The 15,370-nt window shown below is 38.9% G+C and overlaps 1 protein-coding gene across 1 annotated transcript in view; it reads left to right on the plus strand.

Annotated features, from left to right (window-relative positions):
* LOC307156656 (NACHT, LRR and PYD domains-containing protein 3-like) overlaps window positions 1-15,370 on the plus strand; it is a 49,980-nt gene that overhangs the window by 25,585 nt on the left and 9,025 nt on the right. The window contains exons 3-8 of the mRNA XM_079868135.1: window positions 580-864; window positions 1,002-1,064; window positions 2,853-4,659; window positions 4,907-5,080; window positions 5,185-5,358; window positions 9,010-9,183. Coding sequence (XP_079724261.1) covers window positions 600-864; window positions 1,002-1,064; window positions 2,853-4,659; window positions 4,907-5,080; window positions 5,185-5,358; window positions 9,010-9,183 — 2,657 coding nt within the window. The 5' untranslated portion in view covers window positions 580-599. The remainder of the gene's footprint in view (window positions 1-579; window positions 865-1,001; window positions 1,065-2,852; window positions 4,660-4,906; window positions 5,081-5,184; window positions 5,359-9,009; window positions 9,184-15,370) is intronic.

The raw sequence follows: 15,370 nt of genomic DNA on the forward strand, positions 1-15,370 counted from the left end.
AGCCAGCCAGGTACCCAGTTTGTTTCAGCATGTCACAAAATATCGCTCAGGTTCTACTCGCAACATATAAATAAATCCATGCGAATTTTAGAAGAAAGGCCTGCACTTAACACAAATTGAAACTCATAGGCCTAGTTGGATGGGGGTTCGAAAATTGAATACCTCGACAGATGATGTTTATTACTTTTTAATACTTTTTAATGGCCTTCATTTTGGCTAATTTCATTTACTACCTTTTAATACTTTTTACAACCCTGCGGACACCCTGTGTGTGGAGTTACGTTTGAACAAATCACCTGAAAGATTCATGTGTGTTTGGTTCGTTCTCAATCGCTACACAGGGCCAATAGGAGGGCAACATCACCTATCCTGCCACATAAAGGATGATAGTGTTGATGATTTTCCTTGGATATGAGTGAGTGAGAGTGATTAGCTGCTGAGAAATAAGATTATAGGACCCCTTTAACAGATGAGTTTGGATGAGAGTCCTGATCCGATCACAGCTTCATTTCATAATCCAAATAACATTTAAGTGCTTATGTCAACATGTTAAAAGTGAAACTTCTTTTTATCCTGCAGCTGTGAATCTGTGAAGGGCGATGGCTTCTGTTAAAGTTGAAGATCTGCTTGAAAAATCACTGAGTGATCTGGACGAAGCTGAATGGAAGAAGTTTAAGTGGCACTTAAAGAAGGATCATGAATGTATAAAAAAGTCTGATATGAAGAATGCAGATATCTTAGACACAGTGGATAATATGGTATCATGTTTTGGGCAAGAAGAAGCTGTGAATAACATGGTGAAGATCCTGAAGAAGATGAACCAGAACAATCTGGCTGAGCAGCTGGAGAACAATCACAAGCAAAGTAACATTTAGTTCACTCTGACTGTAATGTGATTGATTGTTTACCAATATAAAGATTTGACTTAAACTTTGCTGTACTGATGTGTTTGTGAGACTTATGTTTCCCAGTGAGTGATCCTCTCTCTCTCACACACTCAGTTCAGGCTGAAGGCAATATGAAGACGTCTGCAGCTGTTGGAGCTCATTCAGAAGAGATCAGGGGTAAATAATCCCTGTCTGTACGTGGAAAAAAGTGAAAATATAACAGCAGCCAACAATTACAGGGCCAAGAAGAACAGCAGCAGATCTTAAACAAGTACATTTATTATAACAGATTGTCTAGTCATTTTTTACGAATGGTTAAATGGTTTACAAGAGTCTTAAACCCTGAATTAAAACTTCTACAAGCAACTTCTACATACACAGGGTCATTGCAATAACCCCAAACTAACACTAATACAGTCTCATGTCTTGTTTGGTGTGCTAGATGTCAATGGATTGATCAAAAATCTTGTAATAATTTTGGTCCGTGTGGCCTTAAAGGAATAGTTTACTTAAAGGGATACTTCACCTCTGGGAAGATGAATGTGTATTTAAAATAGGTCATTTAAGTAAAAGAAATGTGAAGAAATTTTTGAATTTGGAGCTTTCTAGACTGAGAAAAGCCAGAAAATTTATTTTTGGCTTAAGTGGATGAAAGACAACAACTCCCAGAATGCACTTGCTTCGCTGCCTTAGGAGGCCACGCCTACCGGTAAGAGTGCTCAGTTGAAAACAACAAGGCTAGCCTACGTGATGAGTTTGCCAGGGATTTACAGAGCACCCAAAATGTCCGGGATTCGGCTTTTGCGTTCTACAGTCGCCATTCATTATGTTTACTGTGGCGAGCAGGACGAGGCTGACGGCCGCGGGAGAACGGCGCGAGGCCGGTGGCGTCATTACTGAGACGCACCGGTCTCGCTCGCATCTCTCACGGAGGAGCAGGAATTTTCTTAGAAATGGTAAAACGCACATCAACCGATCACTTGTTTAGCGTTCATGTAAACACTACATTCAGATTAACCGATCGGAATGAATTCAGTTAGATTGAAACAAAAGGTGTGCATGTAAACAATGAATGGCGACCGCAGAATGCAAAAGCTGAATCCCGGACATTTTTAACAGTCTCCCTCGCCGGACAAGTCCGGGAAAAAGAGGATGGTAACCCCTACTTACTCAGCTTTCTCCTACTATTCAGCTTTCTCCACAGAACAAGAGCGTGCTAGCTTAGCTTCCAAAGAAAGACGGCTGACACTGTGTACATTCTGTGAGTGAGATCCCACCCTCTATGGGCGGACTGAAAACATGCGGAACAACGCCATCTATTGGCTGTAGTCTTTAGCCTCTGGCCAGAAAATCCTCCGATGACGCAAAATGACGATTTTTGCGTCATCGGAGGATTTTTTCCAGACAAAAAATACATAAATCTCTCCTCTCAGGGGAATATGAGGGTGGAAAGCATGGTAATTCGAAAATACTACAGGTTTTCTACTAATACAAAGCTTAATGCTAAATCCTGAAGTATCCCTTTAAAAAGGATAATTCTGTCATTTTCTCACCCTCAAGTGGTTTCAAACCTGTATGCATTTCTTTCTTCTGCTAAACACAAAGGAAGATATTTTGAAGAATGTTGGTAACCAAACAGTTGATGACCCAAACTCATTGACTTCCATAGGAGAAAAAGAAAATACGTTCATACAGGTTTGAAACAACTTGACGGTGAGAACTATTCCTTTAAGTTGGTCTGCATCCAATAGTGACAATCCGATAAATCCAATTCCAATTGCTTCAATTTTAATCATTGTTTTAATCAAGGCATTTCTATGTTGCAACTTAAACATAATCAGTGTAAGATGTGCATGTAAACACTTGCTGTAAGAGTGTGATTAATTTGAATATAGTAGAAGAAGGATTTTTTTGAAAAACACAATCACTTACTTTTTGCTTTTTCTTTTCCCCTCTTTCTTAAAGGCTCAACTGCAGACAGTCAAGTTACTCTTCATGATTACACAGAGACCAGCCGTAGACTGAAGGACAATTTAAAACAGGACTATGAGCAGATATTGGTTGGTAATTCAGAGACGGGTCATAAGGAATACCTGAGCGACATCTACACTGATTTATTTGTGGTGGGGAATGAGACTGGAGGAAGAGTGAACGACCATGAAGTGATACAGATCGAATCAAATCACAACCGACCGACTGCCAAGGAGAAGCCAATCGTGTGTAATGACATGTTTAAAGTCCAGTGTGACACGGGTCGACGAAACAGAAAAGTGCTGACAACGGGGATCGCAGGAGTGGGAAAAACTGTCTCTGTCAATAAATTCATCTTTGACTGGGCTAAAGGAATAGAAAATCAGGATATAGTCTTCATATTTCCACTTCCATTCCGTAGATTGAATTCGATTAAAGAAGAGTACAGTCTCATGGGACTGCTAAACAAATATGTCTTTAATGGTACTGAAGAATTGCCCTCTCTTCCTGAAGGTGATGGTAAAGTTATGTTCATCTTTGATGGGCTGGATGAATGTCGCTTTACTTTGAGCTTTAAAGAAGATGACACATTTATAAATGTAAATGAAAAAACAACAGTGAGTAAGATAATAATAAACCTTATCAAGAAACACCTGGTTCCCTCTGCGCTCATCTGGATCACATCCAGACCAGCAGCAGCCAGTCTGGTACCCCGAAACTACATTGATCAAGTGACAGAGGTGCGAGGATTTAACGATGAGCAGAAAGAGCAATACTTCATCAATAACAGCAGTCCTGAGGTTGCTGGAAACCTCATCAGTCACATCAAGAAATCCAGGAGTCTGTACATAATGTGCCATATTCCTGTCTTCTGCTGGATCTCTCTTATTGTTCTTCAGCCTCTACTGGCTCGAGAGAGTAATGACAAAACTCCCACAACTCTTACAGGGATGTACACAAGCTTCTTAATTTCTCAGAAGCAACAGATGGAAGAAAAATACTGTGATGAGCCTGAACCTAATTCCAATGCAGAGTCTTTTGATCAGATTATTCTGAAGCTTGGGAAACTGGCCTTTCAACAGCTGGAGAAAGGAAACCTGATTTTCTACAAAGAAGATCTTGAGGAATGTGGACTAGATGTCACAAAAGGGTCGTTGTACTCTGGGTTATGCACTCGAATGTTTCAGGAGGAAAAGGTTTCAGCAATAAAAGTTTACAGCTTCGTACATCTCAGCGTACAGGAATTCCTTGCTGCTCTTTATGTGTTTATGATGGGCAAAGACAAGAAAACAAACTCATTTCTTCAATCCTGGAGAGAAAAGCTGGCATGGAAACTGTCCAAAAACCCAATGTTTCGGCTTCATAAGGCTGCAGTCAAAAAGGCTTTACAGAGTGAGAACGGACACCTGGACCTTTTCCTCCGGTTCCTCCTGGGTCTGGAGTCCAATCAGAGTGACCTGAAGGGACTACTGCCAAGACTGGAACTCAAAACAGAGAACGTGAAAGACACTATTGACTATATCAAACAGACAATAGAGACAGAGAAATCAGTGGAAAGAGCCATCAATCTCTTCCACTGTCTGAGTGAACTGAAAGATGACTTTGTGGAGGAAATCCAGAAGACTCTGAGCTCAGGAAAACTTTCAGCACAGAATCTCTCCACTGCTCAATGGTCTGGTCTGGTGTTTGTGCTACAGATGTCAGAAGAGACTCAAGAGATGTTTGAACTGCAGAAATACAGAAGATCTGATGAAGCACTGGTGAGACTTCTGCCGGTGATCAGAAACACCAGAAGAGCACTGTAAGAGTTTTTATACACAGTTAGTCTTTTGTAATTGCCTTCATTTTAAATGGGTGGCTTGCTGGCCTAGACAGTTCAGAAAAAATAATACAAGTAATGTGTGTGAAAATAAATGCTGGTTTGATGTTTTATGAACGGCTAATTGTTTTAGCTTTGCTTACTTCACTACACTTAATGTTTTTTTCAAGCTCCAGATTATAAACGCTAATAAGCATTACTACTGCTCTTTGTTTTGTTCTCTACACAGGCTACAGTGCTGTAATCTCACAGCTCAGTCCTGTGAGAGTTTATCATCAACTCTACAATCATCAAACTCCTTTTTGAGAGAGCTGGACCTGAGTAACAATGACCTGCAGGATTCTGGAGTGAAGCTTCTTTCTGATGGACTAAAGAGTCCAAACTGTCAGCTGGAGATACTGAGGTTTGAGTTCAAATACTTTATTTTTATAGCAATGAGTTAATTGTTAAATATCCCACTGCTAAAATTTATTCTGTATGCAATTACATTGTGTTTTTCTTCTTCAGATTTCTCACTTGTAATCTCACTGCTCAGTGTTGTGAGAGTTTTTCTTCAGTTCTTCAATCCTCAAACTCCTTTCTGAGAGAGCTGGACCTGAGTAACAATGACCTGCAGGATTATGGAGTAAAGCTTCTTTCTTATGGACTGAAGAGTCCGAACTGTCAGCTGGAGATACTGAAGTGAATATTTTAAAATAATGAACTATGCTACAGTTGGTACTCAATCAGAATAATACTTATACCGCCGCCGTTCTAGCGGAGGTAAAATTTGTGGTGTGTATTTGTTGCCTTTTAGGCGCTACAATCACCGACTTTGAAAAGTATCAGTTTATTCTCTCTATTGTTAAGAACTGGTAGCAGATAATTTCAAGTGAAACGTAGTTAAAACTAATTCATAATCCTCAATACTGAAATATCAGTACAAATTTAGAACTAAAACAAATGTAGGCTTCTATTATTGCAGCAAATTTAAGCAAAGTAGGCTAAATGTTAACAATGTGTGCCCAGTTTTTCTATAGGCTAATTTAGGAAGGCTATGCATGTCAAGGTTATGTGTCTTATACTTAGTGTTATTTTAATTTGTTAGTAGGCCTAGATTTATGAACTGAAACATTACAGTGAAATAAATTAAACTAAATGATCGTAAAATTAAAACATTGTCAGGACTTGCTAACAAATATAAGTTGGCAGCATTTGTGTTTTAGCATTAATTAAGAATTAAATAGGCGAACAGTATAGGTTGTTATGATTAGCATAATTTTCTTTAATAAATAATGAAAACATTTCAACATAAAACATTACAATAGAAAAATGTCACATCAATGAGGCTTTGCGTAAGCATAAGACATTAGGTACATGCTCATAAAACAGAGGTCAGACGGAAGCTGTGTGGTCAATGCTTTAACATGTGCGTCGCGGTGCTTCAAGCGTTCAGAGTTCAAATCTCAAATCTATCCTCAATTTTTTGTAGTTTAATAGGCTTTTTGTCAAAAATAAAACTTCTGAAATGTTCATTTATTGACTGGAAAAAAAAATTGGAGCTTTGTTATTCATTGTCAGTCAATTTTATTAATAGGCGTTTAGATGATAACATTGTAGCCTACATGCTGTTAACCGATGTTGGTTAACCGATGAAGTTAACCTACATGCTGTTAACTAATGAAGTCAAGCGTTTTGTTTAATTACTAATGGCACATTACAACATAAATTTGGTACATTCCAGTACAGCCCCTTGAGAGCCACCAGAGGGCACTCCACACCAGACTCTCACGTTCACTCACAGATTACATCTCCCATCATTCTCTGCCTGGACTCATCAGCACTCATTATCACATTCACCTGTATCTCATTATCTTGTTTAGTTCACCCCATATAAGCCTGGTTCACTCCTTCACTCACTGCGAAGTTTTGTTTAGTGTCACACTGCAACTCTGAGCGTTCTCCTGGTTTTCTTGTTTCTTGGTTTTCGGATTTCTTGCCTGTTCTTTGGATTACGTGTCTGGATTGCCCCTTAATAAAGCTGCTATTGGATCTCACCTTCGTGTCTCGGAGCATTCATGACAGATCCAGAGACTTTTCACGTCACTGCCGATCCAGAGACTGTTCACGTCAGTTCTGCCGATCCAGAGACTGTTCACGTCACATCTGCCGATCCACAGACTGTTCACATCACTGCCACCGCCAAACCAGTGTCTCAGGACAAGATGGTCTCTGCCGAGCCAGTGTCTCAGGACAAGATGGTCTCCGCCGAGCAAGTGACTCAGGACAAGATGGTCTCCGCCGAGCCAGTGACTCAGGACAAGATGGTCTCCGCCGAGCCAGTGTCTTCGGACAAGATGGCCGCCGCCGAGCCAGTGTCTCCAGACGAGATGGCCGCTGCCACGTTGCCTGAACCCTCAGCAGAGATGGCCGCCGACACGCCTGAACCTGAGCCCTCAGCAGAGATGGCCGCCGACACACCTGAACCTGAGCTCTCAGCAGAGATGGCCACCTGCACAGCCTGATCCACCTTGGCCTCCTGTCTTACCGCAGTCTCCAGGTCCTCTTCCACTTCACGGGCCTGGCCCTCCATCCCGCCCCCGGGCCCTCCTCTGCTCCACCACCCTCCTGGACTGTTTTTCTGAGCGTCTGGAATCCGCTCCTTAAAGGGGGGGCTATGTAACGGTCACCAGCTGGAGTGCCCTTGAGAGCCACCAGAGGGCACTCCACACCAGACTCCAACGTTCACTCACAGATTACATCTCCCATCATTCTCTGCCTGGACTCATCAGCACTCATTATCACATTCACCTGTATCTCATTATCTTGTTTTGTTTAGTGTCACACTGCAACTCTGAGCGTTTTCCTGGTTTTCTTGTTTCTTGGTTTTTGGATTTCTTGCCTGTTCTTTGGATTATGTGTCTGGATTGCCCCTTAATAAAGCTGCTATTGGATCTCATCTTCGTGTCTCGGAGCATTCATGACAGTTGCGTTGCACAGACGATAAAACCCGAAGGTGCTGTTGAAGGAGATTTTAAAATAAATTATTGTTTTTGAATCATTCACGAAATTGAGATGACTGACAGTGTTACCCGGCCATAGCAATGAAAGAACATTTTCAAAACAGATCCATACATTGAACAAATGAAAAAAATACTGATTTTGTTGACTTCTACAAAAAATAACAGACTAACTAAATAGTACTGCTTTCAATATAAAAAGCAATGAAAGTGTAAACGAGCACAAAAATTAATTCAGTTTAAAACCCTATCGCACATTTCAAGGTTTAAATAAAGAGTCGGGACAGTTTATTTATTTAAAACAAGTAGAGTTTAGCGTTTCCATAAGCAATGCAAAATGAGAAATATAGAATCTTTTTCTTGCAACATTTTTAATTTGTATTGCCAAAGAAATCGCAGCTTTCAAGGATGCGCTGGATCTCTTTTTAGCTGTTTTCTCCCTCACTGCGTGCGCCAGGTCTCTATTGAAATGAAATGTTTCAGGGTAGAAACACATCATACATCTGAAAATACTGTATATGTCACTGCGTGTCATCCACACCAAATACAAAAAACAACTGTAACAAATTATTTAGCCTTTGTTGCTTCAAAGAAAAATAATGCCTTGTTGAATTCACCTTAGGCTACAATAAATCGAGGTTGATCGCATTTAGTTTAGTTGGCAATCATACACACTGCTCAAACATTCTAAAACTCCACAAAACTAGTTGAAACAACTGGACTGAACTGGATTAATTGTTTTTCTTTAGTGAAAAAAGAGACAGATTGAGCCTTGCCCTTTGGTTGCACTTTTTGGACTTTCTCCAAATGTCACTGGCTTGCCTGGAAATGCTTCAAAGGCTTTTGCCTTCTCAACATTATTAGCTAGACGGCGCATTCTTCTGCTCTTGAAACAAAATCTCCCTCAATCTTTTGATGACTGGCTGAGAGATGTAATGAGCTTCATATATTTATTTACTATTCTCCTGTATATGTATCCTGGTATTGTTGTAAAAGGTCAATAAACAGATTTTTTTTAAAGAATTGAAGATTTTTAAGGGAAATTGAGAATTTATTAGCAACTATAATTTTAAATGAATGCATTTGAAATACTTGCAAATAATAATTTATTTTGCACAGAAAAAATATGCACAGATTCAATGTTATTTGTATGACTGTTAATGTTTCTTGTCTAAATGCAAATGATATATTTTCAATTCAAAACAATGTAATTTAAAAAAAAAAAGTAATTTATTCTTAGATTCTTTTGGGAAAGGCAGCCAAGATCAGTGTGTGATAGTAACGTCTAATTGCCAAACTAATGTGATGTGGACTGTTGCTTATGTCTTTGTAGATTGTCTGGCTGTATGGTGACAGAGGAAGGTTGTGGTTATGTGTCTTCAGCTCTGAGTTCAAACCCCTCACACCTGAGAGAGCTGGATCTGAGCTACAATCACCCAGGAGATTCAGGAGTCAAGCTGCTCTCTGATAAACGCAACCATCCAAACTACAGACTGGATAAACTCAAGTATGTAGAGCAGGAAGAGTTGATTAAACAACTCCAAGAACAGCATTTCAATCTTCACTTATTACTCACATTACTACATTTACAAAAGTTCTTATTGAGAATTTACAGAGGTTTAGCTCTAGTTATGCTACAGGGCTGTTGAATGCTTCATTCTGATTTGTTGACGAACACTGTAAGGTGTGCAATTATTTACAGTAAAAATATAATATTTTTTTTTATCCATCTATCATATGAAGGAGGCATGTTTCATGAAAACGCTTCATGCGTTTTCTCAAATCAGGTGTACGATTCCATTTATAGGGCCCTATAAAATCCGTTTTATTTTTTCCCAAATTCCGTTTTATTTTTTCCCAAATTCCGTTTTTTCCATTTTAATTTTTGCAAATTCCGTTTTTTCCGTTTTAATTTTTGGGAATTCAGGTTTTTTTTACCCTTTACTGTTATTTTAGTCGTAAAAAGAGTGTTTTTAATGTTAATGATTAAAATGTACACAAATAAAATAGGAATGACCCTAAATTTATTGAGGTAACAAACAAAATTCTCATTTTAAGAGGTGTTAAATGTGGTTTGTTTACATTAGTGAATGTATTAGGCTAACTAACATGAACCACGAGCAATACATTTGTTACTCTATTTATTAATCTTTGTTAATCTTAGTTAACCCTAACCCTGTATTTTTATTATGTTACTTCACACAGTGCATTAAGCTAACTAATGTTAACAAATACAACTTTTCATTTAAATAATGTAGGCTACTAAATGGTGAAATTAACATTAATAAAGATTAATAAATGCTGTAGAAGTGCAGTTTATTAATAGTTAATGTTAACTGATCTAGTTAACTAGAGTTTAATAAATGGAACCTTATTGTAAAGTGTTACCGATTTTGTTATACACCGAACCGATTCAGTGTTGGACAGATCAGTTGTTTTAACCATAGACAGTATGGTTTTAACCATTCATTAAAGTGAATCGGTTCAAATGAGTCATTAGTTCGCGAATCGGACGTAGGCTATCATTAGCAGACTTGTACGCGTTGTGTGATTATCCCGGCAGTTAGGACATCGCACAAGATTTGTCATCAACACAGAAAACATTTCATCATTGGATAGGTTTTGTTTAGTTTATTGAAAGTGTTTTTTATGTCAGCTGAATGGGCGGAACGCTTTTCAGAGAAGAAGGCAAGGTAAAAAAGTTTTTTTTTTTGCACAATTCACACCCAGCGGCAGCCTAATTCAGGAAAAAAATATCCGAATGCTCCACGTGAAACTTCGTTCTTCCGATCTTTTACCATTGTGTCAATTCTCAATTGATTTAGATTAATAAGCACAAGGGAGTGAGAGAGAGCAAAACAGTTTGAAGACACGCGCGCGCGACCGGGCCTCTCTCTCTGCTCGTTCTTTCAGTAATATGCGATTTTCCTCAGACATACGTTTTTCTCCCACACAAAAACATAATTTTATTCCAAATATGTAAAATTCCGCGAAATTCCGCGTTGACATTAGATTCCGCGTTAATTTGCCAATTCCGCGATTCCGTCCGCGATTCCGTGATTGTGGAAATTATAGGGCCCTACATTTATACCTGGTCACATAAATGTGTTTTTGCAAAACAGATATTAATCCGATCTTTAATTCCTGCGCTATATGCAGATTTAATCTGCACGTCACCGAAAGCAACAGATATGAGCTGTTTTTTATTGATCATCAGCTAAAATTTAAAAATCAAAGACCGCAATAAGAGAAAGTGGCAACAGCCCTGGTAAGATAATTTTGGTTCTTTACTTTTAATGATGATGATTGTGTGTTGAGCATCTGCGACTTACTTTCACTTTGATTTGCGACAGTTTGCGCTTTGGCTTGATGAATAGATGCTCAGCTGCTCATCTGCGGTGATGTGTGCTCCAGTGGCATCGTCATATCTGTCTATAACATGACATTTAGCCTATAAAATGCTCACGTGTTTATTTTTTTGCATTTTTGGGAGAAGTAACATTTATATGTGGTTTCGACAACCAGATGCATTTGCACTTGTCCAGTTTCGTCTGGAAAGCGGCCCAGTCCACCTCCTGATGTGGTTTGAGCGATCGTATTCAAATCCGTCTCGAATGCATTTCGAGGGAACAATTAGCTATTTTGAAGATACAATTTGTAACCAACAGTAATGTGGTAATGGTAATCTTGGCGGTAACAATGAAATTGGGATAATGATATATAAAAGAAGGTTATCTGCATAATGGGACAGTTTATAAGAGGTTCAAAACCAGGTAATGCCCTCAAACTTTTCCTCACTTCGCAACCGAATGGCCAGTGGCTCAATAGCCAAGGCAAGTAATAAAGGTGAAAGGGGGCAACCTTGGCGTGTGCCTCAATGAAGGAGAAAGGCTTTAGAAAGTGTAGCATTGCTTTGCACAGATGCTACAGAGGAGGAGTATAGTAATCGAATCCATGATAAAAAATTGGAGCTGAAACCAAATTTATTTAAACTAAAAAAACAAATACTCCCACTCTACCCTGTCAAATGCCTTCTCAGCATCAAGAATGGTATTAAAAAGTCTTCTGGTATTATAAAATGAGAGTCTCCCAGTCATGAAACCTGTCTGGTCAGGGGAAATAACAGCAGGCAACGCTTGCTGAAGGCGAAGGGCAAGAACCTTAGATAGAATTTTAAAGAATATAAAGGATAAATATTCTGAATGTTCTGATCCAATCTGACTTCTGGGGCCTGTTTCAGAAAGGAGGTTAAGTGAAAACTCTGAGTGAAAACCCTGAAATGAGGGAAACTCTGTGTTACGTAAGACAGAAACAGGATGTAACTGCAATAACGCTCTTTATTAGTAAACAGCACACTGATCAGAACACTGAACACAGACGACCGCCAACACAGCAGGACAGGCGGGCGGACACAAACGCAGGGTGGAACTGTGACGCAGGGACCTTGGTGGACAATAGGTGCTGGTGCTCAGTCCAAAGATGATCCCTCGTGATGGTGCTCAGGTCCAGTGAATAATCCCTCGTGACGGTGCTCAGTGATCCAGTGCAGAGTGCAGAGAATCCAGGGACGAACATGACGAAGACATAGGGAATCCAAATCCACACTAGCAACATGTTAAAAATGCCACTGACTTCTAAACATGCTAGAAACATGTTAAAACATGCTAGCAATACATAGCTAAGTGCTAAAGCATACTAATTCAATGAAACAGGATGTTGTTGTTACTCAAGAAGGCAATGTCCAATCTGCACAAAACTTCATACTTTTGATAAGCGTTCTGTCCTGAACACATGACCATGCTCATATTCAGTTACAGTCATAGCGCCACCTGCTGGCAACAGGAAGTGACATGTTAAACACTGTTGTGGACTCCTGATAACATATAAAAAAGTGCCAGCAAGTGCTAAACATGCTAACAACATGCTAACAACATACTAGAAACATGCAGCAAACACTTAGTTAAGTGCTAAATCATGCTATTGCTGCAATTAAATAGGAATTTCCTGTAACACAGGCATGGAATGTCCAATCTGCCCCAAACTTAATATGTAACATGCAAGAAACATGCTAGCAACACATAGCTAAGTTTTAAAGCATGCTAGAAATGCCAAAGGAAGTTGTTGTAACTTAAGCACACAATGTCCAATCTACCCCAAACTTCACACGTTTGATAAGAGTTATCTCCTAAACACAAGTCCATGCTCATATTCAGATATAGCCATAGCGCCGCCTGCTGGCAACAGGAAGTGACGTTTAACACTGTTCTGGACTCCTAATAACATAAAAAAGTGCCACCAACTGTTAAACATGTTAGCAACATAATTGAAACATGCTATCAAATACTTAGCTAAGTGTTGAAGCATGCTATTACTGCAATTAAATATGAATTTGCTGTAACTCAGGCATGCAATGTCCAATCTACCCCAAAATTAATATGTAATATGCCAGAAACATCATAAAACATGCTAGAAATTATAATGGAAGTTTTTGTAACTCAAGCATACAATGTCCAATCTGCCCCAAACTTCACATGTTTGATAAAAGTCCTGCACTGAACACATCTACATAGCGATATTTAGATTTAGATATTTAGACATAGCCCCACCTACTGGCAACAGAAACTGACATGGTTAACAGTAATGCAGTACTAACCACATAACTATTGTGTACTAAGCATGCTAGAAACATACTAAACATGCTAGCAACTACTATATATACCTCCTTAAATGCACATTGCCCAATCATGCTCTGTCTTCCTAAAGCCACCGAGTGACGATGGCACGGGTGCGAGGGCCCTTTCATCGCTGCTTGCAGCTTTAATTATTTTTGCTTTCATTAATTACATGTTGCAACTGACTTATATTTTCTGCAGCCGAATGATGTGGAATAAAGCCAGATTAATCACTATGATCACTAATTTGCAGATATATTTTCCAAGACGTAAAGCTAAGACCCTAAAACCATAAAATTTGACCATTTAGTAAGATCCTTATCTTTTTTTTTGGAATTAAAGAGATAAGAGCTATATTAATTTGCTTTTTAAAAGTGTCACTTTTGCATCATGTAGAAATGTATGACACTCAACTATATCTATACTATCCTTCGGTTGATATAAATCTTTTAAAATGTTCTGCAAAAGTGTTGTTTATCTCTCTAGGATTTGTTACTAAGCCTTTTGTAGGTGAACAAATATTATCAATAATAGCCCTAGCTTCACTTTGTCTGAGTTGTAAAGCCAATAACTTACTGGGTCTTGGCCCATAAAAATTCTGCCGGACTCTATGCATAATGAATTCAGCCTTGCAAGGGCAAGAAGACAAGCAGTCTCGGATGAAATTCAGGTCACTCTAGTTGCCCATGTCTTTGTCCACGGTATGACTATGAGGGAGGCTGGGCAACGAGTATACTTTATAGTTCTCACTCCAGAATGTTATCTTTCTAGGCCAATGCTGGTGTTTCAACCATATGTGGAACATTCTTAGACTTGTTCATCATATTGTGTCCTTGAGTGGAGGCTCTCCTGTCACGACCAACACTCTTTACCACTCCAATACTATTAAATATTAGAATAAGGTTTGTGTGTGCTCACTGCCATATGATGGTCACACACATCTTACAGTTTTTTTCAACTGCTTACACACATTTTCAAAACGTTGCCTCTTTTTTTCAAAACTTTACACACAAATCCAAGAATTGCACACACAAAATGCTAAATGCCTCACATCTCTTGCAAAATGAAGCACTGCATTCAAAATATCACAAACATCTCAAAAGCAAACATTTGTCTTATGTTGCAAACACCTTTGCCATAATATTATATTTTGGATATATCATATACACACAGTTATTCAAAACCTAAAGCTCTTCTTTCATGAGCTTCTATGTACATTTCTGTACAAGATTGAAAGTAATTGGCTGAGAGATATTGAAAAATTCACGGTAAACACGAAAGTAAGATTGAAACCAAAACAATAATTTTTTTTACTGTAAAAAAACTGTGGTTGTAAATACAGTATTACACAGTCCTACAGTATAACTCGACCTTTAACAGGCCTATTCTAAAGCCATGATTGGTTGGTGTTCAGTAAAGCAATGAGTGTTTGCACATGTGAGGAGTGTGTGTGAGTGTGTGTGTGTGAGGAGCAGTGTTGGGAGTAATGCGTTACAAAAGTAGTGCATTACAGTAACATATTACTTTTTGCTGTAACACAGTAGTGTAAGGCATTACTAATCAATTTTCAGTAATATTTTACTCGGTACATGTTCAGTAACGCTTTTAGCCCAAAATGTAATTGTTAAAAAAAAAAAAAAAAAAAAAAAAAAATTGGGGAAAACCCAGCAAGACCGCGAGACATTAACGAATGAAAAATGCAAGTTATTACCTGTTCGTGGTCAGTCAATAGCCGCGTGTGGTGTCTAAGTTTGTAAATAAAGACTAAATGACAGCTTATATATTTGTATGGCGATGTATTTCATTCATCTCCCTCTTACTGGTGTACCTTTGTATTGTGTGACATAGTCCAGTAAAGGCGTGTTTAGGGCAGGTTTTATAGGAGTGCAGTGAGGCATGATTTCGGTCTCTGTGCTCTCGCTGGCCAGTGGAAAAGCGGCTAATGGGAGAATATGGTAGAAGAAGATTGTACATTCGCGAGATGGACATATGCGCATTACTTTTTGTTCTGTGTTTTCTTTC

The sequence above is a fragment of the Squalius cephalus genome (assembly GCF_949319135.1).
Source record: "Squalius cephalus genome assembly, chromosome: 4".
NCBI classification, from domain to species: domain Eukaryota; kingdom Metazoa; phylum Chordata; class Actinopteri; order Cypriniformes; family Leuciscidae; genus Squalius; species Squalius cephalus.